The sequence below is a fragment of the Podarcis gaigeae genome, assembly GCF_964106915.1.
Source record: "Podarcis gaigeae genome assembly, chromosome: 18".
Taxonomy (NCBI): Eukaryota; Metazoa; Chordata; class Lepidosauria; order Squamata; family Lacertidae; genus Podarcis; species Podarcis gaigeae.
In genome coordinates, this window is record NC_139696.1 from 11,965,232 (window position 1) to 11,992,966 (window position 27,735).

The 27,735-nt window shown below is 50.1% G+C and overlaps 2 protein-coding genes across 2 annotated transcripts; one reads left to right on the plus strand and one right to left on the minus strand.

Moving 5' to 3' along the window:
- Positions 1–2,340: 2,340 nt before the first annotated feature.
- DDX49 (DEAD-box helicase 49) lies at positions 2,341–14,519 on the minus strand. Its single transcript, XM_083720511.1, has 13 exons — positions 14,309–14,519; positions 13,820–13,943; positions 13,091–13,176; positions 12,770–12,891; positions 10,634–10,821; positions 9,639–9,779; positions 8,448–8,523; positions 7,943–8,019; positions 7,377–7,474; positions 7,136–7,210; positions 5,228–5,316; positions 4,618–4,689; positions 2,341–3,697 (listed from the first exon to the last, which is right to left on the minus strand). Exons 1-13 carry the CDS (start codon positions 14,505–14,507, stop codon positions 3,518–3,520), a joined length of 1,527 nt encoding a protein of 508 aa, XP_083576637.1. The 5' UTR covers positions 14,508–14,519; the 3' UTR covers positions 2,341–3,517.
- Positions 14,520–14,846: 327 nt separating this feature from the next.
- Positions 14,847–27,450, plus strand: COPE (COPI coat complex subunit epsilon). The gene is made up of 10 exons (XM_083720702.1): positions 14,847–15,094; positions 16,338–16,400; positions 16,582–16,682; positions 18,475–18,627; positions 19,838–19,891; positions 21,615–21,696; positions 23,093–23,248; positions 23,993–24,061; positions 25,388–25,462; positions 27,170–27,450. Exons 1-10 carry the CDS (start codon positions 14,984–14,986, stop codon positions 27,215–27,217), a joined length of 912 nt encoding a protein of 303 aa, XP_083576828.1. The 5' UTR covers positions 14,847–14,983; the 3' UTR covers positions 27,218–27,450.
- Positions 27,451–27,735: the final 285 nt, after the last annotated feature.

Here is a 27,735-nt window from a genome sequence, read left to right on the forward strand (position 1 = left end):
CCCTCTACAGCACAGGCAGACCCTTGGACCCCCCCCCCCTTGGTCTCATCCACTTCAGCCACCAGAGCCTCTCTTCACATGCAAAGAACATCCCTAAGTCACTGAGGGTTTGAGACCCATAGGCTCCCCTCACCTGGTTCAGTCGAAGCCATTTCTCGGGATTGTGGCTGCTGTCACCTGCTGACAGCTTCTAGGAGGTGCAGGTGAGAGCTGAGTGCAGGGTAGGGATCAAAGGTGGGCAAACTGCGCCCCAAGGAGCACGATGTGTCCCCCAAGAGAGGCACTGCCCCTCCCCCAATACAGCTGTTTCTCCTTCTAGGGCTGGGGAAACAAACCCTGGAGATCCACTGCCAGTCAGTGTAGATAATATTGAGTCAGGTGGGCCAGCAGTCTGATTGGATAGAAACCAGCTCCTTATCACAACCATGAGGACTAACACCTTAAATTTCAAGAAAGGGCCGTGGCTCAGTGCTTTGCAAGGAGGCCCAGGTTCAGTTCTCAATGGTGTATCCAGGTCAGGCTATGAGACCGTGTCTGAAAGAAACTCTGGAAAGCTGGAGGCAGTATTGAGGAAGAGAGACACGTGGTCTGATTAGACAGAAGGAAGTTTCCTGTATCTCAAAATCTGCAGTGTTCAGGAATAACTGGGAGCAGTTATTCTGGCCTGGGTGGTGCTGGTGTTTCAACTCCCCTAGGAATAGTAAAAAAATTCATATGCCCCCTCTCTTCAAACTTGAGTGCGATATGCAGGGAGCTGCAAGATTTTTCAAAAACCACGATCAAACAGCATGATGCACTAAGAGCCGTCAAGTCAGATCGGAGATGCTGGAATCCCCACAAGTCTTTGCGCCTCTGCTCTCTTCTTGAATAGCTGAGGAGAGGTTTGGGAGTGGAACAGGGGGGCCGGGGGGGCGGCGGCTCTCTGCTTCAGAAAAAGCAACACCTTGAAAGGTAGCTGCAGGTGATAAGGAAAATGAAGGCTGCCTGCCAAGACCCATTTCTTTAATCTCTGCCAAGGCAGAAGCGCGATGTGAGATCAGAGGGGTGTTTTGGCAGATGAGGAGCAGCTGACGGCAAGACCAGAAGAGCAAAATTCCTCTGCCGATCTGCCTGCTTCTTCAGCAAATGGGGTCCCCCCCCTCATTGTCGGTGCTGCGCAGCTACTCTGGAGGGGTTGGGAGTGGGTGGGCCAGTCTGCTAGGCAAGGGTGTGGATGAGGGAGACACAGAGCATCCCGATCTGAAAAGTTCAGAACTGTGCTCAATACTAAAGCTGCTGCGTGAATAAAGGCGCTCAGGGAGAGACCACTGATCCTTTGGAGGGGAAGGAAATTCTTGTCCTCTGTCAGAGCTAAGGAAAAGCAAGAGTCTGCAGTAAAAAACATGGCCTGCAGTAGGGCTGGACAATATCTGGTTTTCAACATCGAGACATATCACTGGCTAAACATCGCAATATACTGATCTACCACAATGTCTGAAAGAGGGATGCAGCTTCATGGTTTTCTCCACATTGTGATTTTTGCACAGTGCACATGCACACACAAAGATGCACAATATATTGCCAGGTCATAACATGGACTTCAAACCGGTTTTGGGTGATAAATCGCTGCATCACCCAGCCCTACTCTGCAGTTTGAAGCAAGAAGGCAGACTCTGCATGATTCAGGATGGTGTTCCTCCTCATGCAAGACAGCCATATTATTATTTGTAGTACCCCGCCCATCTGACTGAGTTTCTCCAGCCACTCTGAGTGGCTTCCAACATATATAAAAACCAAGCATAAAAAAATTTCCCTATACAGGGCTGCCTTCAGATGTTTTCTGAAAGTCATATAGTTCTTTATCTCCTTGACATCTGGTGGGAGTGTGTTCCACAGGGACCACCACCAAGAAGGCCCTCTGCCTGGTTCCCTGCAACCTCACATCTTGCAGTGAGGGAGCCACCAGAAGACCCTCAGAGCTGGATCTCTGTGCCTTCCTCCATCTGGCATCCCTTGGGTGTTGCTAGACTACAACTCCCGTCAGCTCCAGTGCCCAACGATCATGTACGGCCACCTGGAGGATGGAGAAAGGTGCCTTCAAGATTTCCCTGGAATTCATCTTCCCCTGCCCCCTTCCGACTTTCGAGACAGGGCTGCATTGCGGGCATGAGGGCTAGGAGCTTGGCTCTTTGGTTTGTTGTTGTGAACGCCAAACTATCCAAGGCCAAATCATAGTTCTAAAAAGTCACTTTTATTAAATGATCTGCATGTCTGCCCCCCACTGGGCTCCCCCTCCCCGATTAAAACTGAAGGCATGTTTCAACTGTACCCTGCTCACTAGCCAAGAAAGAGCACAGGCACTTTGGGTAGGTTAGACTCGCCAGAATTTGTATTTATTGACAGAGAGTTTGGGGGTTACTGGTCTTAGTTGTTTGGGTTAGAGAGCAGCCTTTCCAACCTGGCGCCCTCCAGCCACGGAGGGCAAAGACTCTGAAGCAGGAGGACAGTCGTTCTCTCACAAATTTTCATTTTGGCCCGTCTCTTCTGTTCCAGACCTTTTCGTCATGGGACAAGAATCCTGAGAATGTGTCGAGAGTTTGCAATTGAACACACTGGTGGCAGGTTTCAGCTTCTCTTCCTGAAGATCTCAACAGCCCAACTCCCAAGGGGAGGTGCAGCCCCCCAAATGAGATCTAGACAGAAACACTGATATTTCGTCCTCCCCATGGCTTATAATTTATAGGAGACACCCTGTTTTCCCACCAGCTAGATTTCTGGGGCTGAGAGACCTTCTATCGCTGCAGTCCTAAGGATCCAAACCACAAAGGACCCAGGAAAAGCTAGGTGGTGCAACTGTTTTCGGAATCTGTCAGCAGAAGAGAGTAGAAACATCGAGGAGACAATGAAGGTGGTCTTGTAACTAAGGAATTTGTTTGAAGGTGATCCTGTAATGAAGGGACCAGTTTGAAAACAGACCATCTTGAGGGGTCAAAAGCAACTGGAACAAAAGTCCCAACTGTGTGGAACGAGAGATACTCCTGTACAGGCACGAGAGTAACCACGGTAAACTGATGAAGATAAGGTGCACAGTTCCATATTCAGATTTCCTGGGAAACTGGATTCCCAGCGATCTCCCAGGGTGAGAGGCTTGGAGAGGGAGGGATACTCCCAGGTGAGAGTTGGGAAGGCTCACCTTTCTCTGTATGGGATAAAAGTTAAGATACAGGAGCGAGAGAGGGCTTTGTAGTTTCCTATCTCCTTTCTTTTCTTCTAATTTCTCTCTTGTTATTAGACCTTGTAGATTAGTCCGTTCTTTTTATTGTCTCATGGAAAATTTCAATAAAACTGGATTCCCAGAATCCTCCTGTCCTGTCTGCAGTCCCCCCCCCTTTTGATGGAGCCCGTCTTGGCTCTGGGGTGCCCTTCTCAGCCTGGGGCCAGCCCTGGTGGGCCAAGAGGTGGGACCGCGCCACTTCTTCCCCACACCAGACGGAAGGCACAAGAACCCTGGGTGGTGGGAGTTCGGGGGGAGGCAGCCTCACTTCTCTGCCACTGGCTGCTTCCGTTGTTGCCGCCGCTGCCGCTTCTTCCGTAGCTTCCGATGGAGGACAACCTGCTTCTTGTCTTCCAGGACCTGCTGGACTCTGCTCCGAAACTCAACATTCTTCTTCCTGATCTTTGCCAGCTCCGCTTTCCGCTGCGCCTCCAGGTCTGGGTCCTGGTGAGCAAGGAGGAGAGAAGGCAAGGAGACTGAGAAGCAGACCCTCTTGGCCAGAGGGGCACAGAGCATCCTGACTTTATCAGTCTCCCACTGCCCACAGGCTTTGTTTTGACATCTGACCAGGGCTGGGCACCTGCTGGAGGCCATGCTCGACCTGCCACTTATTGAGGGAGGGCACAGAGCAGGGTTTGCTCAAGGACTAGGGCAGGGGTCAGCAAACGTACCGCGCCTCGGGCCGGTGACTCCAGCGCCGATTGCACAGTGGGCCGGAGGGTGGGGGAGCGTATGCCCATATGCGTGCGCACACGCTATTTCCGGCACGCTTCCAGTTCGGAGCACCGGAAATAGCTTGTGAGCATGTGTACAGGCCTCCTCCGACCTGGATGTGCACTGCAAATAACGCTTGCAAGTGCGCACAAGCTATTTCTGGTGCTCTTCTGACCTGGAAGTGGGCAGCCATGCAGCACAGCGCCAGTAAGAGTGGGCAGTGGCAGAGGCAGCGCTGTGAGCTGGATAAACGAGTACCTTGGGCCTTATCTAGCCAGTGGGCCTTAGTTTGGGAACCCCTGGACTAGGGGGTGGGTGATGTCAGCTTTTCAACATCGCGATGAATCACCAGCCAAACATCACGATCTGGTAATACACTGCGATGTTGAAATCTGGCCAAGCCAAGGCTGCTTGCTGCTGCTGCTGCTGAGAGCAGGGAGTGGAGAGGAGGGGGCAGGGGGTGTGGGTGGGCTGTGAGCTGTGCTGCTAAGAGACCCTTTGTGCCTTGAAGGGAGCTGCAACTAGTTGCTGCAGATGTGACGCTCTTAAAGATCACCTAAGGCAAAGAGGGAGAATTGCTGAGAGGGAGAATTGCTCCAGAGGAGGGAGGGAAACACACAGGGCCATTCCCTGACCTGAAATGATCATACCTTTCCTTCTAGGATCATCTGTTTCCGTTTGTTTATTTCCTTCTTCTCATCAAAATCGGTCGCCTCCAATCTCTAGGAAGAAAAGAAACAAAGGTTGTTTTAAAGCAGTGTTTTCCAGAGTGGGCAGTACTGTCGGGGGGGGGGGGGAAGGGAGAGGGATTACCTACAGAGGGCCTGGTACTGTAAAGGACTACTGGGATTTGAAAAGCTGGTATCGCTGGAGCAAGTGATTCCATCAGTTTTGCTGAATTAATTAAACTAAAAAGGTTTTAATCAGATTTTGAACAAACATGAAATTAATTGCGAGTGTTTTGAATTTCATTGTGTTGTTATCTTGCTTAGTGGGTCATGCAAACTGCTATTCTGAATAATGCTTTTTTAAAGGGCAGGGGGCGCTGGGGATGAGTTCATGGAACCACTGTTTTCAAAGCATATATGTATCCTCAGGCTTCCATTCTGCTTTACCTGGGGAGGTAGGGAAACGGTAGGAGGCTAAAACATCGATCTTGGAGTGGGGAGATCCGAGTTCAAATCTGTGCTTCCCCACAAAGTTCACTGCTATTCCCAGACTGCAGATCTACAACCCAGCCACCCCAAAGCCCTCACTCACAATCTCGCATTCCCGTCGCACAACGTTCACTTGGGTAAGGATGTTCAGTACGGTGTGTTCCTCCACGGAGAACTCCTGGAGCTTCATCTCTGCAAGGCAGAAAGGCATGGGGGTGTTCCTAAAGGATCTACACTGGTTCCCAGCACATTTCTGAGCCCTGTTCAAAGTGCTGGTGCTGACCTTTAAAGCCCTAAATGGCCCCATATACCTGAAGAAGCGTCTCCACCCCCATCGTCCAGCTAGGGTCCAGCTCCGAGGGCCTTCTGGCAGTTCCCTCCCTGAGAGAAGTGAGGTTACAGGGAACCAGGCAGAGGGCCTTCTTGCTGGTGGCGCCCACCCTGTGGAATGCCCTCCCATCAGATGTCAAGGCGATAAGGAACTGCAGTGGATGCTTGGGTTGTGAATGTGATCCACGCAGGAGGCACATTCACAACCTGCAGCGCCGCATCTGCGCACGAGCGGGTAGCGATTCAGCACTTCTGCGCAAAATGCGATTTAGTCTTTCTGCGCATGCGTGAGCGCCGAAACCAGGAAGTAACCCATTCCAGTACTTCCAGGTTTGGCGCGATGCACAACCCGAAAACGCACAACCTGAAGCGTCTGTAACCCGAGGTATGACTGTATCTGACGTTTAGAAGACATCTGAAGGCAGCCCTGTTCAGGGAAGTTTTTAATGTCTGATGTTATATTATGTTTTGATATGTGTTCAAATCCACCCAGAGTGGCTGGGGCAATCCAGCCAGATGAGTGAGGTATAAATAATAAAATTATTATTTTTAGGTGAGCGCCAATGGGACCCTAACCTCTGCTCACAAAGCGCTTCCGGAATTGAACTGGTGGCGCAAGGGTGATAAGGCTGCATCTTGGACAAGAATTTGAGACATTTCTTAGCACTGTTGAAACTCCTCAGCCTTTTTGGCTTTCTATCTGGCTGCTGTTATTGGCTGGCTTTGTTGTTACTGAACATGTATGTTGCTTCAGGTCAGAGCAGGTTTCTAAGGAGCTTACAAGTTTAAAACACAAAAGAAGTACAGTGATACCTCGGTTTACGAACTCAATCCATTCTGGAAGTCCGTTCTTAAACCGAAACCATTCTTAAACCGAGGCGCGCTTTCCCTAATGAGGCCTCCTGCCGCCGGTGCCCTTCCACCGTTCGGCTTCCGTTCTTAGACCAAGGTAAAGTTCTCAAATCGGGACACTACTTCCGGTCTTGCGGAGTTCATAAACCAAATCATTCCTAAAAAGGACTGTTCTTAAACAGAGGTACCACTGTACAGTAATACCTTATGTTACATTTGCTTCATGTTACATTCTTTCAGGTTGTGTCCCACGGTGACCCGGAGGTACTGGAAACGGTTACTTCCGGATTTCGTCACTCACGTGTGCGCAGAAGTGCTAAATAGCGCTTTGTGCATGCACCAAATTGTGCCGCGCCCCTGCACAGATACAGCACGACAAGTTGCGCTCTTTTCATGTTGCGAACGGGCCTCCGGAACGGATCCCGTTCACAAGCAGAGGTACCACTGTACATGCAAACAGAGGGTCAGCGGTGGCAACCAGGAACGGTGTGAAGAACCAGGTGAGAGGAAGCAACCGCAAAACGAGTGGTCTGCCAGTAGGATGGGAGGATGATAAATGTCAGCAAAGCTGACTAGGGCTTGACTGCAGCCTTCCCCAACACAGTGCCCTGCGGACTTTTCGGATTACGACTCTGTGCTGGGTTGGTGCTGATGGGAGCTGTTCCCGCCTGGAGGGCACCAGGTTGGAGGGAGGTTGTTCTGCCACGCCAGCCCTTCCCAGCCATTTGCATCGCCCTCTTTCCCAGGTGGCCAGAGGAGCCGCCAAACCAATAACTTGGCAGTTCCTGTGCGATGGGCTGTCGCTCCCAAACTCTCCTTCTCAACTCACTGATCTGCTCCTCGATGGCGTGGACCAGGTGGATGTCATACTGCGTCACCAGCGTGATGGCAATGCCGTTTCGGCCTGGGGAAGGGTGGAGAGAAGAAGGGGGTTCATGCACACAGGACTATTCTCCTCCCCACCAGGGACCCCCAATGTGGAAGAAAGTGCCACATGTTCCATCCATGTGGGAGCCAGTTCCTACTCTGATAATGGTGGCTAATCAGCAGGTTGTAGCAGACGTCCTTACCTGCCCGGGCAGTTCGGCCTACCCGGTGGATATAGATTTTGGGGAGCCCCGGCGTGTTGTGGTTGATGACCACTTGGACTGTGGGGATGTCGAGGCCCCTGAATTGAGAGAGACAAAGAAGAGAGGGGCAGGGTTAGAAGTCGGGAAGAACAGTCCACCCAACACTGTCCCCACCAAAAATTAAAAAGGGGAAAAATATACATTTAAAAGCACCAGAGAGGGATAACAAACTCAGATGTTCCCAAGAAGGTACTTTTAATCTTTCTCTGTATGTGACAACAGCAGCAAGAATAACCTATGCACAAAGGTGGAAAGACAAAGAAATACCAACCCAAGAGGAATGGCAAAATAAACATGGAATATGTGGAGTTGGCGAGAATGACAACAAAAATTAGGGATCAAGAGGAATCATCGTTAAGGGAGGAGTAGAACCCTTTGCAGAGTATTTGAAGAAGTTAAGCAGTCAGATAAACCTACAAGTAGGACTTGAGCTGCGAGCAGCAGTGAAAAATAATTAGGATATTATAGATGGAAGTGGGTGGTAAAGAATGATAGGCAGTACCCACCTGGCGGCCACATCTGTAGCGATGAGAATCTTAAAGACGCTGGATTTGAATTTGGCCAGGGCTGCAAAGCGCTGCTTCTGTTAGAAAGAGTGGAGAGAGAGAAGGGGGAAAGGCAGTCAGAGCAGGGAAGTGTAGGAAGTGGCTGGGCTAAGTGTCCAGGTGGGTAGGGAGGCAGAGACCCCTGCCTGCTGGCGGACCCTTTTTAAACTGGAGGTGCCAGGGGTGAAACCTGCAGGCAAAGCAGGTGCCCTCCCCACTAAGGTATGGTCCACCCACTGGGGGAAAGCGGAGGAAGGAAGAACTAACCTCAGCAAGAACTCCCTCTGTGTGTGTGTGTGTGTGGCGGCTCCTGGCGAAACAAAGAGGGACCACGGATTCTCTCACACCAAAGAATCCACACAGCAACTGTGTCTTGCTTTAAGAAACATCAGCATGTGGCTCCCCCCCCCCCTGTGTGTTGCCCCTCCAGCTGTTAGTGCACGGCCTCTGCCAGCCTCTGGCTCACCTGCTTCATCATGGAGTGCAGAGCCACCGAAGGGAAGTTGAACCTCCGGAGCATCATATTCAGGATTTGGCAGTTCCTGCAAGAACAAGAGATCTAAGTCCTTCCTCTGGCCTGCCCCGGCCCCTGCTCTCTGGAGGGGAAGAGGGTTAACCTTGGCACTTCAGGGGAACTGCAGCTGACTGGAAACCCTCTGCCACCTCCAGGGGGCCAAGGGTGTTCCGTTATGGTTGTTGCTTCCCTTCTCTGTGACCACAAATTACTAATGTAGGACCAAACTTGGGTCTCCAGCTGTTTTTGGACTACAACACTCTCATCTCTAGCTAGCTGTACTTTACCTGGCAGGGCTGTTCAGAGGGCTGACTTCCCAACCTTGCAAATATCACCCTGAGTTGCCTAGAGGGGAATGAAATATACTGGAAAGAGCCAAAAGGGTTTCTGTCTTACCCTTTTTCTCTCCTGCCCAAGCATATTCTTGTATCTGCAAAGCTGTTTCTCTTCTACAGGTCAAAAGCTTCCACAAGCCAGCTGGCAGGGAAGAGTGCTTCTGAGCAAAAGCAAACTGCCCTTTGGCCCCCTCAAAGGCATCCTCCTGCAAGGGGAACATCCAAAGAGGCCCAAGGAGGTCCTCCATCTAGTCCAGCATCTTGGGGCCAACCGGAAGCCCCTAAGGGAAGCCCCCCGGAAGGGCACCAGGGCCCTCTCCTGCTCTTCCCCAGAAATGGGAATTCAAAGATGGAACTCCATGGGGTTCTAGCCAGCTACCATAAAAGCCCTGAGGGCATAAGAATTTCCCTACCATCTAGTCCAGCATCCTGTCCTCACTGTGGTCAACCACCTGCCCCAAGCAGGAAGCCCACAAGCAAGATCAGAGCAAAGCAACTCTCTCCGCTTATGATTCCTCAGCAACTGCTGTTACCCAGAGGTGCTTACTCCCTCCAGACAGGGGAGGGCAGAGTGTTGCCATCATAGCTAGGAGCCAATGACAGCCTCGGTTAATTCTCTGGGGACAGGAGTGAGGAGTCTGGGCTGAACCTGGCACCTGCCCCTCCCTGGAACAGAAGTTCAGGGTTGCCTCCAAGCCAGCAGTGAGCCTGGGGATCTCTCCCCTCTTGGGAATTAAGAACGGAAGGTGAGCTTTTGAGCCAGCAGGGAAGAGTGGCAGAGAAAGAGGGAGGCCAACCCCAGACTCACTTGCACGTGTTGGTGAAGATGATGATGGACCAGTCTTCATGCTCGTCCTGGAATGTCTGGACCAGGTGGACCAGGTAGGCGTCCTTCACCTTCTCAGGCACCAGCAGGTAGCGTTGGTCCAGCTGCTCCACTGTCCGGACTCTGGGAGGATGGGAAAGAGGAGGCCCAGTTAGGGGTGACAGAGAGTTTAAGAACTTCCTTGCACCAGACCTGGCTTTGTGCCTCCCCAGCACAAGGCTGTCTCCTCTCTTGGTGGCCCCGAGTCTCCAGTAGTGGTTTTCCAGACTCTCCAAAAGGAGGGGACTAAACATGGGACCTCCCAGCATACAAAGTGTGAGATACAGTCTCTTCCTCTCCATTTGCAACAGGGCAAGAAGATGGCAGGTTGGGACTGAGACCGGCTACATGAGGGTTGTTGTGAGGCCTCTGAATCATCATCATCCATATAATAAAACAATATATAACAACAATGACAACGCCAATGACAATATAATGCATGTTTAGGACATTTGGCTGCCTCTCATCTATCCATTCAGGTATCTCTTAAGCCAGGGTTTCCCAAACTTGGGTCTCCAGTTGTTTTGGCACTACAGTTCCCATCACCCCTGACCCTTGGTCCTGCTAGCTAGGGATGATGGGAGTTGTAGTCCAAAAACAGCTGGAGGGCCAAGTTTGGGAAACCTTGATGTACATTGTCTTTTTTTTAAAAGAATTTTATTGAGTTTTCCAATAATTATATAAAAGCAAAATAAAACAATAATATAGCACAGACAAAAAACAAAACAAAAAAGTACAAGTATAATTTCATTCCCTTTTTTTCTTATACCTTACTTTCCCGACTTCCCCATACCTCCCCTCTTTGTATTCCAATTTCTATTATGTTAGTTCAGCAAATCCTTCCCCTTAATTTCATTTAAACTTTTAACCCTTCTTTTCCTGTTACTTATCCAATGATGTACATTGTCTACCACTCAGCGCCTGGAGGTCAAACTCACTCAGATTTGGATTCCCAGAAGAAGGGCTTGTTCATGGCGATCTGCTTGAGCTCGTTCAGCGTGTCGGTCAGAGTGGCACTGAAGAGCATCGTCTGCCTGCTGGCTGGGACTGCTGCCAAGATGACTTCCAGGTCTTTGGTGAAGTCGGTGCAGCCCTGCTCCAGCAGTCGGTCAGCTTCATCCAGGACCTGAGCCAAAATGGAGGGGGCAGGGACAGGTGTGTCACCAGTGAACAGAGCAGAAAGGGAAATCCTCGCAGGGAAAGGCAGGGATTGGAAAGCATGTGGGAATTTTAAGTTGGTGCAAGATTTCTGGCATTTGCTTTTGACAGAAAGGATGAACATTACTAAAGAGAATATTGTTTGTTTTCCAAAATAAACGCAACTGAATGTTTTTGATTATACCAATGTATTGTTAAAAGAATTAACAGCCTGAATAGTAAATGCAATTCAATGAAAACCAGCCCCAAATCTGACACTGGGTGCTTGCCACGCCTTGCACTGCCCCTTAGCCATAATGGAGAAAATGACGCCTAATGTGAGACCTGGGCAAGAGCTAGAACCCCCAGACACTTTCTTTATGATCTGGCAGTCTTTTAAGACACACACAGCAGAACCATTGTTTTCAAGGCAACCTCTGTCACAAGCCTGGCAAACCTGGAACGACACTTGATAATCGGGTAAGGCTGATATTCTTTACTTGGACCTTGCTATTCTAACCCATGTGCAACTGTACATGCCTGTTCTGTAGTTTTCCACCTTTAAATTTTCCTCTTCGTTCTAACCGCTCTCTCTGCTTTACATACAGCATAAAAACACATGGGAATGTCACACCTCCAGGGAGGCCATTCTACTCCTTCCCAGGGCAAGGTACTCCCAGCAGCCCCAGCCAACGCTCATGGCTGATGGAAGGTGGAGGGGGAGATACTACGACTACTATTTATTTATACCCCACCCATCTGGCTGGGTTTCCCCAGCCACTCTTCCAGCACATACATAGACAACATCAAACATTAAAAACTTCCCAATACAGGGCTACCTTCAGCTGTCTTCTAAAAGTCTGATAATTGTTTATTTCTTTGACATCTGATGGGAGGGGATTCCACAGGGCAGGCGCTACTACTGAGAAGGCTCTCTGTCTGGTTTCCTGTGACTTCACTTCTTGAAGTAAGGGAACCGCCAGAAGGCCCTCGGAGCTGGACCTCAGTGTCTGGGCTAAACAAAGGGGGTAGAGACGCTCCTTCAGGTATACTGGGCCAAGGCCGTATATTGAATGAAGCGTTCAGACCAGCAGAGGAAGCTCTGAGTGCATCAGTATATCAATCAAACCTTTACTGTGCTAGCTGAATGCCATGACATTATCCATATACAAGATAAAATAAAGGGGAGTTGCATGCAGATTGTGTAAGTTAGATCTCAGCGTCCCCTTTACAATTAACAGCTAATTTAACTAATTTATTTGCCCTAATCTTCCCGGCTGTCAGAGCATAGAGAGCAACTTTGTAAGTTGTAAAGTCACCCTCTCCGCCATGGTTAAGCTGCTTTCCTGCACAAAGGTTTTATAAATTGATTCCTTGGTTCTGCATAAAGTGGGCATTGCACATGGGCGCCTGCAAAACCATCAGTATATGTGAATGTCTGGCTCGCTTAAGACTCTGTAGAACTGTTATTCACAATAATAATGGAACTTGGGAGGCAGATAATACTTTTATTTGTGCAAAGGGAATCTATGCTAATAGTTGCCTATCCCTTCGGAGCTGTGCTGCGTTTTTGTCCTTTTGCCCTTCCAGGCTGTGAAGGCTTACGGTTCATATTTTTAATTCACATAATCATAGAATTGCAGTGTTGGAAGGGACCCTGAGGGCCAGCTAGTCCCACCTCCAGCAATGCGGGACTTGCAACTAAATTATACATGACACGTCCTTTGTTTCTTTTTTCTTTCTTTCTTTTTGCTGCATTTGCACTTTTTCTTGCTGAGAAACAGAAACAGAAATGCAAAAAACCAAAAGCTTTCTAAGCCGCTGTGGGGAGAGAGGCATTGCACAGCCCTGCGGAGGCTTGAAGGTGGCCAGGCTCAGGCCTGGCTGGCGAACTAGGGGCCTTCCTTGGGAATTAGGGTGCACTCTCTGGGACTTACCAAGAACTTGATCTTTTGAAGGCTGAAGGTGTTGGAACTTCGCAGGTGGTCGGCCAGCCGGCCTGGGGTGGCGATGACGACGTGGGGCTTGCGGGACAGCTCTAGGGCTTGAGCCACCATATCTGCAAAGTGGGAAAAGAAGGGGATACCTTAACCCCTCTCCAAGGGCGCAAAGTGACACCCCTCACACCCTGCTGTGTGCAGATTTGCCAATAAATTATCTTCAGCTGCTCGGTGGCTCTTCAAGCAAGATGTCCTTAATTTTGTTTCGGAGAAGGGTGGAGGAAGATCCCCTCCGTTTTCTGAACAGGACTTACGTACCCATCCCACCAACGATGATGCAGTCCTTTAGGCCCAGCGGCTTCCCCAAGACCCGGAACTGCTCGGCGATCTGGTGGGCCAGTTCCCTGCCGGAGAAGGAATGGCAGGAGATTAAAAAAACACGCCGCTGTTTCGCACCGTGCCACAGAAAAAAGTGGGGTATGATGATGATGATGTATTTCTTGTTTTTTATATTGTCGTGAACTGCTCTGAGACAAAAAGCGCTATCTGAACTTAAAGGTAATGATAAAGGACCCCTGACAGTTAAGTCCAGTTGTGAATGACTCTGGGGTAAAGCTCATCTTGCTTTACTGGCTGAGGGAGCCGACATTTGTCTGCAGAGTTTTTCCGGGTCATGTGGTCAGCATGACCAAGCCGCTTCTGGCGAACCATGGCAGCGCACGGAAATGCCGTTTATCTTCCCGCTGGAGTGGTACCCATTTATCTACTTGCACTTTGACACGCTTTCCAACTCCTAGGTTGGCAGGAGCAGGGACCGAGCAACGGGAGCTCACCCCGTCGTGGGGATTTGAACTGCCGGCCTTCCGATCGGTGAGCCCTAGGCTCAGTGGTTTAGACCACAGGGCCACCCGGGTCCCTATATGGACTTAATAAATAATAATAGTAATTCAATTAACCACAATGATATCTGATCGTTGGTCCAACGCAGGGGCCGCCCTCGATGAGGACCAAGGACTTTTCTCCAGCAAGAAAAAGGCTGGCTCTTACCTCGTGGGTGTCAGCACCAGGCAGAAGATGCCATACGGATCTTCAGAGAGCTTCTGCAGGATGGGCAACACAAAGGCGGCCGTCTTGCCGCTGCCAGTCTGGGCACAGCCCATGCAGTCACGGCCTGTGGGAGGAAAGCAGAGGGGAAGGGCATCAAGCGGGGAGGCGCTCTGCATGCGCTCAGAGGCACTCTTTCCCCAGCCATGGCAGCCTTTCCTAGGAAAGGCTGAGGCAGCTGCTTTGGAGCAATGGGGAGAGGGGGCTCAACAGGCCTTGCCATCAATGGGCGTGGCCTGCATGAAGGGGCGTGACCAGAAGAACAGACGGGTGGCTCTCGTGGAAGGGGCGTGGCTTCCAGCAGCGCGGGCGGGATGGGCGTGGCTTAAATAGCCAAAGGGTGGTCCAGCGGTGGGCGGGGCCTAGCTCGCCATGGCAGGGGTGGGCGGGGCCTGCGGGGCCGTTTCCTGAGGCGCGAGGGAGCCGGCTTACCTTGGAGGGCGGGCGGGATGCAGGCCTCCTGCACCGGCGCGGGCCTCGACAGGCCCAGCTGCTCCGCCTGCGACACCAGCCAGGGCGACAGGCCCAGCGCGCGGAAGCCGGACATGGCCGGAGCCCCTCGCCGCTGAGGAGGGAAGAGCGAAAGGAAGGGGAGCAATCCCACAAGGCACCGCGACAGGCGCCGGCGCATGTGCTGCGCGTCACGCCGCCGGGCGCTCCCCTCCAATGGTCTGACTACGACGCCCAGCATGCATTGCGCCCAGTAAACCAAGCCCTATTCCCCGCGCATGCAACAGCTCCCATGCGGGGTTCATGGGTTTCAGTGGCTCTGACAGGAAGAGGCGGCTGTTCTGTTTGAAATATGAGCTAGTTGCTTGTTTTCCAGCAGGCGGAGCCCGTCTGCAGTGAGCGGGTCCCTCTTCCCTTTTCGTATCTCTAAGCAGATCCGGCGACGTAGCACCTCTCCCGCCCCAAAACTCCAGTTCCCGGCAAGCATTTCGCCCGCGAGGCTTCCCGATTGGTCAGGCGGGCGGGTGGGCGCGGCGAAAGGGCGAGTGCCGGCCAATCGGCGCTTCCCGGCGTGCCTTGCGAGGGGCGCTGAGGAGAGTCCGGAGGCGAAGACGTGTCCGCTCCTGGTCCCGGAGGCGAAGGCGAGGAAGCGGAGCGATGGCGGCGGCGGCGGCGACCCAGGGCGAGGCCGACGAGCTCTTCGACGTCAGGAACAACTTCTACATCGGCGCCTCGCAGGCGGCCATTAACGAGGCGCAGCGAGTCAAGGTCACAGAATAATAATAATAATAATAATAATAATAAATTTCTATTTATACCCCCCCCTTAATTGATGCAACAAAAACAGCATACAATACAGTATAAAACGTGAATAACAATAAATTCGGAATTCAAAAATCAATTTGGGGGGGAAATCCATCCAATAAACATTAGATGATCACCAGGGCTAGCTGGCTAAATTAGTCCTATTTGGGCCAGCAAGGAGGCCAGGGAGAATTAGCTGTGGGATCCCAGAGCGGGGAATCTTCATAAAAAGGGGAGGGGGAGGGAAGGAAGGGGAATAAAAGATCAGGCTGAATTCAAATTGAAAGCCAGGTGGAATAGCTATGTCTTACGGGCCCTGCGGAAGGAGGTTAAATCCTGCAGGGCCCTGGTCTCATGGGGCAGAGCATTCCACCAGGTCGGAGCCACCACTGAGAAGGCCCTGGCCCTGGTGGGGGATAGTCTGACTTCCTTAGGGCCCGGGATCTCTAAACAATGGTTATTTATCAACCTTAAGGTACTCTGCAGGGCAGACCAGGAGAGGCGGTCCCCATAAATACGAGAAGAGCCAGAGATGCCGTGGGGGGGTGTCGGTGGGGATTGATTGCACCTCCCCAGTGGAAAGGGTCCATAATCAGCCTGAGTCCATAATCAGAACAATAACAACCATTATACCCTGGGTTGCCCCAGCCACTCTGGGCAGCCTCCAACGTATATAGGAACATAATGAAACACCACACATAAAAAACCTTCCCTTCAGGTGTCTTCAAAAGGTTGTACAGTTACGTATCTCCTTGGCTCGGGGGTCGCAGAACTCCAGACCCTCCAATGACAATAGGGACATCCTAAGGGAAAGTGGGGCATTCCAGGATCAATCAGAAACCGGGATGACTTCTGTAAATCCGGGACTGTCCCGCCAAACATATCCTTGAAGCTTCCTGGGAGATAGGACAGGCGAAAGGAGTGAGATAGAGGATGGCATGTCAACACCCTGCCAAAGGCCTGTTTGTCAAGGGAACGGTGATCAAAATGTGACATTTCTGCTCAAATCCTGCTTGAAGCTTTGGGGCATCTGCTTGGCCCAATCATGGTGGACTAGATGCCCAATCACCCCTGGCCTGAACCACCTGGTTTTTACATTTCTTATATTTCTATGAGACTTTCTTTACAGCTTCCTCTTCTATGTTTCCTCCCACTCCTGCCCTTCAACTCTGCAAATGATTCTACTTCCCCCCTCTTGTTTCTTCAGCCCTCCAGTCCTGACAAAGAGATGGAAAGGGATATCTTTCTGTATCGTGCCTACATTGCCCAGGTGAGGCTTCTGAAAAAAAGGACAGTTTGCCGGCTTCCAGGTTTGCCCAATGCATGGGTTGAGTTTTGAAATTCCATGTGTGTTTTTTTATAACACATTGAAAGCAACTGTCTCAGAAACAGCCATGCCTTCTATCTTTCCAAATTCACTTTTGAGACTTCCCATTTCTCCTTTTGTACAGCGAAAATATGGAGTGGTGTTGGATGAAATCAAGCCCAGCTCACCTCCGGAACTCCAAGCTGTGCGGATGTTTGCAGAATACCTTTCTAACGAGAGCCAAAGGTGGGTCTGGCTGCCCAGACACAGCAGCCTTTCTCCTGGAAAATCAAATTCCTAGGAATGGTGATTGGATTCTAGCATAATATCCAGATTTTAAAATTGCAGCGCACTCTGGATGACAGGTTGACCCTTAGCATGTAAAAGCTGTCCTCAGTTATCCCTGTTACATATGTAGATAGAAGGAACTTTTGATGAACTTTCCATCAAAAGGAACTTTTTGATGAACTTGATGAACTTTCCATCACGCAACAATGGAAATCATTAAAAAAAACCTAGCTCTGTCCCACTGATATGCCGTAAAAATCCTTTGAATTTAGTTATTGCAGAAAAAAAATATGGGTCTCTAAGGGGCAGGAAGATCCTGATCGTTTCCACTCAGTGTGGTGGGATTTTATTTCATGTAGTTTAGTTTCAAATATCTCTCCCTCTTTCATCTAGAGAATTATGGTTGCCATGATTTTAGATCTGATGTTAATTCATGTGCTTAGCTTTTGTAGGCCCTGCCTCTTGTTGGATATATTATGGGATTATTGTTGTTGGTTTATTTGTCTCTGTGGTTCTATAAACAATTTTTTTAAAAGCCTGGGGAGAGCCTACTGCAAAAGGGGCGCAACCACTGAAAAGTCCCTGCCTTGTGTGGTCCCCTCAGATGAGGTGCATGCAGTGGTAGAAACTCAGATGTATAAGTTAATTGCAAAATGGCACCTTAAACCTGGGTTATGGTCGCCACAACAAAATGTCTAGGTGTCATTTTCCCCCCAGTGAAATTTTTATTATTAATCATTTCATTTCTACACCTCTTTATATTTTTTTTTTGGGGGGGGAAACCCTTCAAAGTGGTTTATAGCGCATTAGAACATCAAATAAAACAGTACAGAATAAAACAAATTCAAGCTTCAAGGAAAAGATTTCAGATCTTTCTCTAAGTGACATTCTGCCCCATTTTTATTTGCCTACTTAATTTATAGAGCTGCCCCATAGCAGAAGGATTCTAGGAAGCTAGTGGGGTGTAGTGGTGAGAGTGTCAGACTAGGACAGGGGTCGGCAACCTGCTGACCATGGGCGACAAGTGGCTCACAGGGGTCGTTTAAACGGCCCACGGGCCATCCCCGAACCAAGCCACCTGCTCAGTGAGTCCCTGTGCGCTGCACTAAACCGGTGCAGCACGGAGCAGGACTCGCTTCTGCAGCGCTGGAAATTGAGTCTGCACATGTGCAGACGTGATCCAGCCCATGGAGCGATCTCTGTGGGAGTGAACCGGCCCAGGTGAGGTAAACCTTGCTGGCCCCTGGGCCTGGGAGATCAGGGTTCAAATCCCCACTCAGTCATGGAGCTTTCTGGATGCCCTTGTGAGTCAGTCACAGCCTCTGTGTCGTTGTAGGGATTAGCTGAGGAGGGGTGTTGGTGAACAATGGACCCCTTGGATAAAAAGGTAGGAGATAAATGCAATGAATAAGCTCTTCTGCTTACTTGCTTAAGAAAGCTGGAGGGGCCAGCCAGATGGAGAACTCCACGAGGTCACAGCTGGCCTTGTGCCGCTTGGGGAATTTCTAACACTAGGCGTTTAGCAAGGGGCCTGTGAAAAGGACTGCAGGATCCAGGGATCATGTGGGGAGAGGCATTCGCAGGTGTGCTTGCAAATGGTGGTTTTTGCCATTAACTGTGGTCTTCAAAGACACCCTGGGGCAACTCCCAGGTGAGAGCTGGGAGTGGATGGGTCTGGGCTGCTTCCATTTCCTGATGCTTACTTTAGTGGCATTCCTCTCTCCCCCCACCCTGGGCCCTGTGTCAAAAGAGATGCAATTGTGGCTGAACTGGACAAGAAGATGGCTAAGAGCATTGACGTCACTCACAACACTTTCCTCCTTATGGCGGCCTCAGTCTACTTCCACGACCAGAACCTGGATGCAGCATTGCGGACCTTGCACCAGGGGGACAGCTTAGAGGGGTGAGTGGAATTGAGTTGTTGTGGTGGCGGCTTTTTTTCTTGGCTTATAGCACAAACAGGGGGTACCTCCTACCCCCGAACTGTGCTATCTGACCTTTATGAGAACAACTGTTGATGAATTGGTGCCTGAGTTCGATTTCCCCCTCATCCTTCCTTGTGCCTTTTTCCTTGTGTGTGTGTCTTTTTAGATTGTAAGCCTGTGGGCCCAGAGCACCTTGTTTCAATTGAATGCATGTCAGCCACTCTGTGGGAGCCTTTTTGGTTGAAGAGCCAGAACAAACGGTCGAAACAAAACTGCGGCCGGGGCTTCTCCTGGAGAGTGGCTCCTTCCTTATTTGGAGGAACTGATAGCCAACCACCTTCAAAGAGTTGCACTGAGTTGACTAATGCATGCTCTGCTTGGAGCAGATGCGCTGAACTGTGTGCACATGGCTAAGTTAGGGCTGCTAATTCCTCAAGGACCACCTCTTTCCATATGAACCTACCTGGACCCTGAGATTATCTTCTGGGGCCTTTCTTCATGTGCCTCCACCACAGAGGTCTGGAGGGTGGTAACATGAGAACGGGCTTTTTCTGCAGTGGCTCCTCTTCAGCTGGCACCTTCATTATTCACCTTTAGGTGCCAGGCAAAAACCTTCTTCTTCAACCAGGCCTTTGGCTGATTGCCATCCAACGCCCTTTTAAAATGTGTCATGGGAGGGGGGATCATTGTTATGGGAGGGGGGATTATTTCTGCTATGTATTTTGTGTTTTTATATTGAGAACCACCCTGAGACTTGCCGGTGTAGGGCGGTACACAAATTTAATATTGATACTAATAGCAAAATCGGACTAACATACAGCCCATTGAAATTAATTGAACTAAGTTAGGTTCTATTTGCACTGAACATTTAAAGCATTATCTTTTAAACTGTAAATAATACCAGGAACTGTAGTTTTCTAAGGCTGCTGAGAGTTAAGAGAGTTATAATTATTGGAATGTTTTAACAACCAATCCTTCCCTGGGAACTGTAGCTCTGGGAGAGGATTTGGGGGTGTCTCCTAACAGCTCTTGGCATCCTAATCAAACAACATTCCCAGGATTCTTTGGGCACTAAGCCCACGAGTCTTTCAGACGTTAAGAACTTGGCTCTTGTCTGACCAAGGGTCCACAGGGAGCAAACTTACAGGTGCAAGTTCCTAAAACTCTCCTTTCTCTCGTTCCCTCTAGCATGGCAATGACCATTCAGATCCTTCTGAAACTGGATCGCCTGGATCTGGCCCGGTAAGTTTCCCCAGAACTGGAGTTGCTTTTGGCACCAGACAGCTTCTGTCTGTCCGTCCGTCCATCCCCTCGTCCACCTCCTCCTGCATGTGCGGTGCAGTGCAAAAGCAGCCACATAAAGCTTGGCTCTGTCACACATAAGCGAGGTCCAGTTTGGAGCCACATGATTGGAGGCCTCTGCCCTCAGCAGGTCTACTCTGAGCAGCAGCACCTCAGAAGCTTTTAGGTGTGATTTTGGATGGGTCTTCTCGATGTTGCCAGTCACTTATTGTTATTATTAATATTTGTTTGTATTCCGCCACTCTAGGCAGCTGCTGACAAAAAATAGCCAAAACACAATGTAGCATCAAACACTAAAAGCTTTCCTGAACAGGGATGCCTTCAGATGTCTTTTAAAAATCACATAGCTGTTTATCTCCCCCCTGATGGGAGGGTGTCCTCCTGCCTGGTTCCATCTAACCTCACTTCTCTCAGGGAGGGAACCGCCAGAAGGCCCTCAGAGCTGGACCTCCATGTCTGGGCTGAACAATGGGGGTGGAGATGCTCCTTCAGGTACACAGGGCTGAGGCCATTTAGGGCTTTAAAGGTCAGCACCAACACTTTGAATTGTGCTCAGAAATGTACTGGGAGCCAATGAAGATCCTTTGGGACCGGGGTTATATGGTCCCAGTCACCAGTCTAGCTGCTGCATTCTGGATTCGTTGTTGTTTCCAAGTCACCTTCAAAGGTAGCCCCATGGAGAGCGCATGGCAGTAGTCCAAGCAGGAGATAACCACTCTGGCGAGACAGGGAGTAGACAGGCAGAGTCTCAGCCGGCGTACCAGCTGCAGCTGGTAGACATCTGCCCTGGGCCATCCCTAACCATTGGGGGAGGACTATAGGTCAGCTGCAGAGCCTTGGTCCAAAGGTCCCAGCTTCAGGCACCCACCGGCATCTCCAGGCAGGGCTGGGAGAGAGTCTCTGCCGGTCAGTGTAGACCAGGGGTCAGCAAAAATGTTTAGCCACGGGCAGGTCCACTTTCCCTCAGACCTTGTGACGGGCCAGAGAAGCGGCATGGAGGGGGGAGCTGGAAGAAGAGCCAAGGGGGGCAACTAGTCCTCTTTCCCGGCCCCAGCTGCTGCGTTTACCTTCCCTGGGGCTGCCGCTGCTTCCTGTGGGTAGGCAGAGCGAGCTGGTCTGCTCCGTTCTCTGGCCCACAGGAGCACCAGGGCAGCGGAGGGAAGATGGGCGGTGCAAAACGGCTGGCTCCGGAGAGGGGCTGCAAAAATGGCTCTCAGCCAGCTCAACCCAGCCACTTTCCTCCTCTAGGCAGGGCAGGCAGAAGCCAGGAGGAGGGAGGGAGGAGGCGCAGCAGCGGGGTGTGTGTGTGGGGGGGAAATGGAATGGCTCAGGGGAAAAAATGGTGCAGTCCAAACGAACAGAATCCCCACATTGATCCACGGACAGTCCATGGGCCGGATCCTGAAGGCAATTGGGCCTGATCCGGCCCGCGGGCCTTAGTTTGCCGACCCCTGCTGTAGGCAGTACTGAGCTACGTGGATTAAATTGTCTGGTTCAGGATAAGGCAGCTTCCTATGTTTAAATCATCTTTTTTTGCTGTGGACCATGAGGACTAGAATCTTCGTATGTCTTTATGGGAAAGAACACGGCTGAGTGTTACAGAACCTGTGTTGCCTGCAGAAGTCCCAGGTTCTATCTCCAGTAACATTCTCTCTCCCTCCAGGAAGGAGCTGAAGAAGATGCAGGAGCAAGACGAAGATGCGACTCTGACCCAGCTGGCGACGGCTTGGGTGAATCTTGCCCTGGTGGGTACCATATTGTGCATTCCTGTGCCAAGGGTGAAGCCAAGTCATTCTGCCATTTTTTTATTAAAACATGGACATGGCCTAGCAGCCTCCTCCCCCGAAAAAGGCTTCAAGATAGGGAATGGAGAGACTCCCCTAGGAAGAAAGTTTACAGTGTTTTGGACTTTTTAGTTCAGAGAAAAGGTGATAAAGAGAGGCATGGCAGAAGGGGACAAAATTACACACGGCATGAAGACCGTGGAGAGTGGAAGGTTTTCCTCCCTCTGTCATAACGCCAGAACTTGTGGTCATCCAGCAAAGCTGAACGTTGGAAGATCCAGGACAGACAAGAGGAAGTACCATTGTTAACCTGTGGTACTCCCTGCCACAGGAAGTGGTGATCACCACCAACCTAGATGGCTTTTAAAAGAGAATTGGAGAAATTCATGGAGGAAAAAGCTACTGATGGCTCCTAGCCAGGGTGGCTCTGCTCTGCTCCCATGGCTGGAGGCAGTCGTGCGTCTGAATACCAGTTGCTGGAAACCCCAAAGAGGGACGGTGCTCTTGTGATCTGGTCCGGCTTGCCAGTTTCCCATTTGGAGCATCCGGTTGGCTGCTGTGAGAACAGGGCGCTGGGCTCGGTGGGCCGTTCTCCTGTTTTTCACCATGGCTAGGGAGCACCATGCCCAGGCGAAAAACAACGCTGTCCAGGGTTGTAAAGACTGCGGAGAGAATAACTGGGTGCACTCTCCCCACCTTGGATCAAATCTATGCTTCCAGGTGCCATAAGAAAGCTGCAGAGATAGCGCAGGATAGTGCGCACCCCGGAAATGATCTCTTTCAGCTTCTGCCTTCTGGAAGAAGGTACAGGGTTATAAAGACCAGGACCAGCCGCCTGAGAAACAGTTTCTATCCAAATGCGATTTTGGTTTTAAACACAGTGTAAGGAAGTCTCTGTGGGAGTATATTGTATTTAATTATGGGTTATCAGAGTTTTTAGGGGGCTAACCAGGCTGGGATAGCAGGCTTGTTGGTTTTTGAATGTCTGGTGTAGATTTTTTCAATTTCATTGTTCTGTATGGGACAATGAAAATAAAGATTATCATATCATATTGTCCACATGTAGCCCTCCAGGCCTCTCTGCTGGCCCTGGTTTGCAACATCCTTGGAAGGTTTTGTTTATTTTATTTATGAAGGGCTATTGTTTTGTTGTTTCGGTTAAATTATTTACCTGTGTTTTATTCTGTGAACTACCCTGCGATCTTTTGATGAAGGGCAGTTTGTAAGTATAATAAATAGAAATAGTGAAAAAAAATGCCTGGCTGGAAAAGTGTCATCAGAACCCTTGCTGGACAGAGTAGTAGAGTGAGGAGCATGTGCAGGAATGCGTAGGCATCTTGTGACTCTCTCTCTGCAGGGCGGCGAGAAGTTGCAGGACGCCTATTACATCTTCCAGGAGATGTCTGAGAAGTGGTCGCCCACCCTCTTGCTCCTCAACGGCCAGGCCGCTTGCTACATGGGCCAGGGCAAGTGGGATGATGCCGAGGGGGTTCTCCAGGAGGCTCTGGACAAGGTGAGGGACCCCCCTGCGCGCCAAGAGCCTCTGAGATCCCCACCTCGGAGGCGGTCAGTGCAGCAGCGGCTGTTCCCCATTGGAACTGGTAGGGTGGGAGCCAGGGAGCCCCAACGGCCGATGTGACCAACCAGAGGCAGGGCCGACGCATTCCAGTTTTGGTCCTGTCCTCTGCTCAATGAGGACTAGAACACTGGGACTTACGAGGTTGTCTCACCCCATCAGCAGAGCTGCTCCTGTTACAGGTGCTACATAACACCTGCTCCACATTCAGGGTGGCAGCTCCTAAAATTTGGAACTCCCTACCAATTGAATTCAGGCAGGGAGACTCAGCCCCGTGTGGATTGCACCTGGCATATTCTGCGGCCCAAGCAGGCTTTGTGCCACCAGCTCAGGTGCTAGACGAATTAATCAGCTGGCCTGGTGATGAGGTGTCCTCCCTTCGTAGAATCGCAGAATGGAAAGAGACCCCCGCAAGGGTCATCCAGTCTAAGCTCTGCAATGCAGGAATCTCGGCTAAAGGTCCCCCCCCACACACAGTTGGCCTGCCAATCTCTGCTTAAAAACCTCCAAGGAAGGAGAGTCTGCCACCCTCCAAGGGAGTCGAGCAGCTCTTACCCCCAGAAAGCTGAGTCGGAAACTCCTTTCTTGTGATTTGAATCTCTCAGTTCAGATCCTGCCCTCTGAAGCAGCAGAAGACAAGCGGCTCCGGCTCCTTTAGCGTTGACTTCTCTTTTTCTACAGGACAGCAGCCATCCTGAAACCCTGATCAACTTTGTCGTCCTCTCGCAGCACTTGGGGAAGCCTCCAGAGGTGAGGGCCGCCTCCTCTTTTTTTAGGCCTGGCGGGGGGAGGGGGGTCTCTGCAACCCGCCAGACTCCAACTCCCATCGTCCCCGGCAGCAGTCGGGAGTCCAGCCGCACCAGGAGGGGTGCAGATGCTCCCCTTCCATATATGAAAACTAGCATTCCCTCTGCCTGTTTCTGGGCTTCATGGCACCTTCTGGGCTTCCCACCTGCTCCAAAATCTGTGCTTCCTTTTCTTTCCAGCTACAATCTGGGGTGGGGGAGACATTTGCACCAAGTGAAGCTTCCCAGCTGAGACCTTAGTGGGATTTCTTTTTTTTAAGACCTTGCATTAAAAAGCATACAAAGTGAGAAGCTTCTTCCCTCTCCACTGCCCTTCATCTAGGAAAATCAGTGCCCACACCCATCTCTCCTTCTCCCTCCCTTTTTAAGGATATTCCCCTCCCCTAAATATTTGCTTGTGTTAATCTGGATTTCCTACACTTAGTGGAAAAGACCAGAGGGTATTCTTTGGTTTCATGTTGGTGCTTATTCTTGTTTTATTCTTATTCTTATTTATTCTTATTATTATTTCATGAAATGATTGTGGAAAAACCTCAAAGTGATTTATAAAATGGAAAACTTCTAGTTGCTTGTTACTCAAAGCTCTCCAACCGACCTGCAGCAGATTTTTTAATGTTACCATACAGAAACATGCATTAGATTTTAAAGAACACATTTTTATATTAAAAAACTTAAAACAGAGTTACATAATAAATAAAACTCTTTCCTTCCAGAGGGTGAATTTGCTTCTGAGTAGGATGCAGCTTCTGTCCAGCTCTTAAATTTTCATGAGCATCAATAAAGTAATTTATGGAAAGTGTCATTCCATGGTGTTCCTGGTGCGTGAAAGACATGCTCCGTGGATTCTGCATGTTGAATAAAATGCAACCATGGCGCTCCTCGTCCCCCTACGATGTTCATGCTTTAAGGTGGTTAATTTGTCCATGAGCGTCAAGCCCCAGGCATGTGAGACCTGAGCTTCAAGAAAGGTCTCTGCTGGGAGATCTCGACTGTCTGGCGATGACTAGCTTTGCAGCTGTTCTCAGGTGCATGATTAAATCTTGCTTTGTTAAGCTGCGAAACTCTGGAGAGATGTGTAGCTGTGCCTTTGGGTCCATAGGGACAATTTGCTCCATAACTGTAACAGCAGCAGGAATTTCTGCCAGCCCCAAAGAGCAAAATGTCACAATCCCATCCCATGGAAAGCCCCCCACCTGTGCCATTTCCTCCCCTCCTGGCGACTGCTTCACTCTTCTTTTGTCTGACTCTCCTTCTTCTTCCTCCCTTTGAGGTCACCAACCGTTACCTGTCGCAGCTGAAAGATGCCCACCGACATCACCCCTTTATCAAGGAACACCAGACCAAGGTAAGAGGACCGTCTCTTCTCTTCTGTTCACCCAGCCCCGGGTGGGCTGGGGATCATAGGATCATAGAACTGTAGAGTTGGAAGGGACCCCAAGGGTCATCCAGTCCAACCCCTTGCAGTGCAGGAACCTCAGCTAAAGGCCATCCAAGGATGTAAGAACAAAGACAGAGCTTTTCAGCCCAGGGTTTCCTCAACTTGGTTCTCCAGCTGTTGTTGGACTACGACTCCCACCATCCCTATTTAGCAGACCTAGTGGTCAGGGATGATGGGAACTGTAGTCTGGAAACAGCTGGGGACCCAAGTTGGGGAAACACTGTCTTGGACCTACCAGAAGTTGACTTGCCCCCCATGAGAGCAGTGGGTGGGCATGTCGTTAGATATTTGGCCTAACAGAAAAGCCTCTGGCTTTTTGATAAACGAAATCTTAAATAGTTTTTTTCAGCTCCTCATATACCTCGTTCCAAAATTCCCAGAGATAAGAAAAATGTATTCCTTTACGCAACAGCAGCAGCCAGAATATTGATTGCAAAGAATTGGAAGGGGGAGAAAATCCTATCATTATCAGAATGGCAAAGCAAGCTCTGTGAGTTTGTGGAAATGGCAAAATTGACGGCAACTATTAGAGGCCATTCAAATCAGAGAATAATTAAAGAGTGGGAGGAGTGAAGGAATACATGAAAAAATATGGTTCCGGAACTGGAATATTAATACATAATGTGTAAAACGTGCAGGGGTAAGCAAGGAAATAATAAAAGAATCAATTGATAATTATTAAACTACAACAACACAACAAGATGGAAGAAGTTAAAAAAAAATGAGATCACACCTGGGTGAAGGGGAGTGGGGAGTATAGGGGAATTTATAAAAAATTCTAATATATTTCTAATTGCATTGCTTTTATATATAGCAAAGGGAAGTCTATAGCAATTAGGTATGTTTTAATCTAGTCAAGTGTGTAATAGGCTTATGTTACAAAACGAATATGGATTTTGAATTTCATGTTTGTAATTCTTTTTTGGTTTCGGAATAAAGTTAAAAGAGAGAGAGCAAGAGAGCAGTGGGTGGGCAGGGCCCCCCCTCACACTTCCACAAGGATGTGCTTCAGGAGACTTGATTCCATGCAGGGCATAAACTGTGGAGGAGGAGGCAGCGACGGCCACCAACCTGGATGGCCTTCAAAGAGAATTAGACAAATTCATTGATGGCCACGATCCACAATGGCCTGGCTCTGCCTTGATGGTGGGAGGCAGCTGTGCTCCTGGATCCCCGTAGCTGGAAGCTGCAGGAGTGGAGAGTTGCTCTTGTGCTCTCGTCCTACTGGCAGATTTCTGGTTTGGGTGTGGTTCACACAGAGAGGCGAGCAACAGCCTCCTCTTTTGTGCCAGGCAATTCTGCTACCTCCAGTCACGTGGAGGTGAAAATTCTGGCCCCAAGCAGAGACTGATTGAGAATGCCGGAAGGGTAGATCATGCAGAGATGCAACAGGCACGATGTTCTGTGGATGGGCACTTTTGGGGGGGGGGGAATGGGTGTTCTCTGGAGCCTTGAACAACTTACTTCTCCCAACGCACCGTGCGTGATCACTGCGCAAATGGCACACTCTCGCCAGGTCCACGTTTCTATGATTCTGGGTCTGTTTCAATCAAGGTTTCATCCCCTTGTAATTCACACTCTTCCTTCTGCTTCGTCTGTCTCTTTGCCTTGAAGGAGAATGACTTTGACCGCCTGGCTTTGCAGTATGCACCCAGCGCCTAGACTGGCCGGGTGCAAGGAAGCTCCGGATGGCAATGTCTTGCAGAGCAGGATTCTGTGTGCTGGAATCACCGCTTCTCCCGTACAGGTGAAACCTGAAACCGGTCCTCCCCACGTGGGTCCGCCTTGGGACAGCATCGAAACCCCAAAACATTTTTTGCCCAGTGCTATGCAGAAAAGAGATTTCTGCAGACTGTAGTTCGAAACATTCCCAATAAAACCTCTGCTAGATTTAACTACCTGGCTCTTTCTGATTGTGAAAACCTTAAGCCACCTTTGGACTAGGGCAGCCCAGGACCGTCAAAGTGGAGATGAACCTGGGGCTAAGCTGAAATCACTTCCCTGCTCTGGAGTTCACCTTCGTGGGAGCCCAGTGATATTGACAGGAGGTTTGTTTTGTGGCCCCCCAGACCAGAAGGACTCCATCTGGCCGGTGCCCACTCCCCCCAGGGCGGCTCCTCTCCTCGGCTCAACTCCAAGCCCCTGCTTTTGAGTACTTCCAGCTGCCCATTACAGAGGGC

Coding starts and splice junctions, on each gene's coding strand:
- DDX49 (XM_083720511.1), bottom strand. CDS start 14,507: ATGCGCCGGCGCCTGTCGCGGTGCCTTGTGGGATTGCTCCCCTTCCTT. Junction 5,317..7,135: donor CGCCATCGAGGAGCAGATCA/GTGAGTTGAGAA, acceptor TCTGCCTTGCAG/AGATGAAGCTCCAGGAGTTC. Junction 4,690..5,227: donor TGCGACGGGAATGCGAGATT/GTGAGTGAGGGC, acceptor TTTTCTTCCTAG/AGATTGGAGGCGACCGATTT.
- COPE (XM_083720702.1), top strand. CDS start 14,984: ATGGCGGCGGCGGCGGCGACCCAGGGCGAGGCCGACGAGCTCTTCGAC. Junction 18,628..19,837: donor CAGGGGGACAGCTTAGAGGG/GTGAGTGGAATT, acceptor CGTTCCCTCTAG/CATGGCAATGACCATTCAGA. Junction 24,062..25,387: donor ACTTGGGGAAGCCTCCAGAG/GTGAGGGCCGCC, acceptor CCTCCCTTTGAG/GTCACCAACCGTTACCTGTC.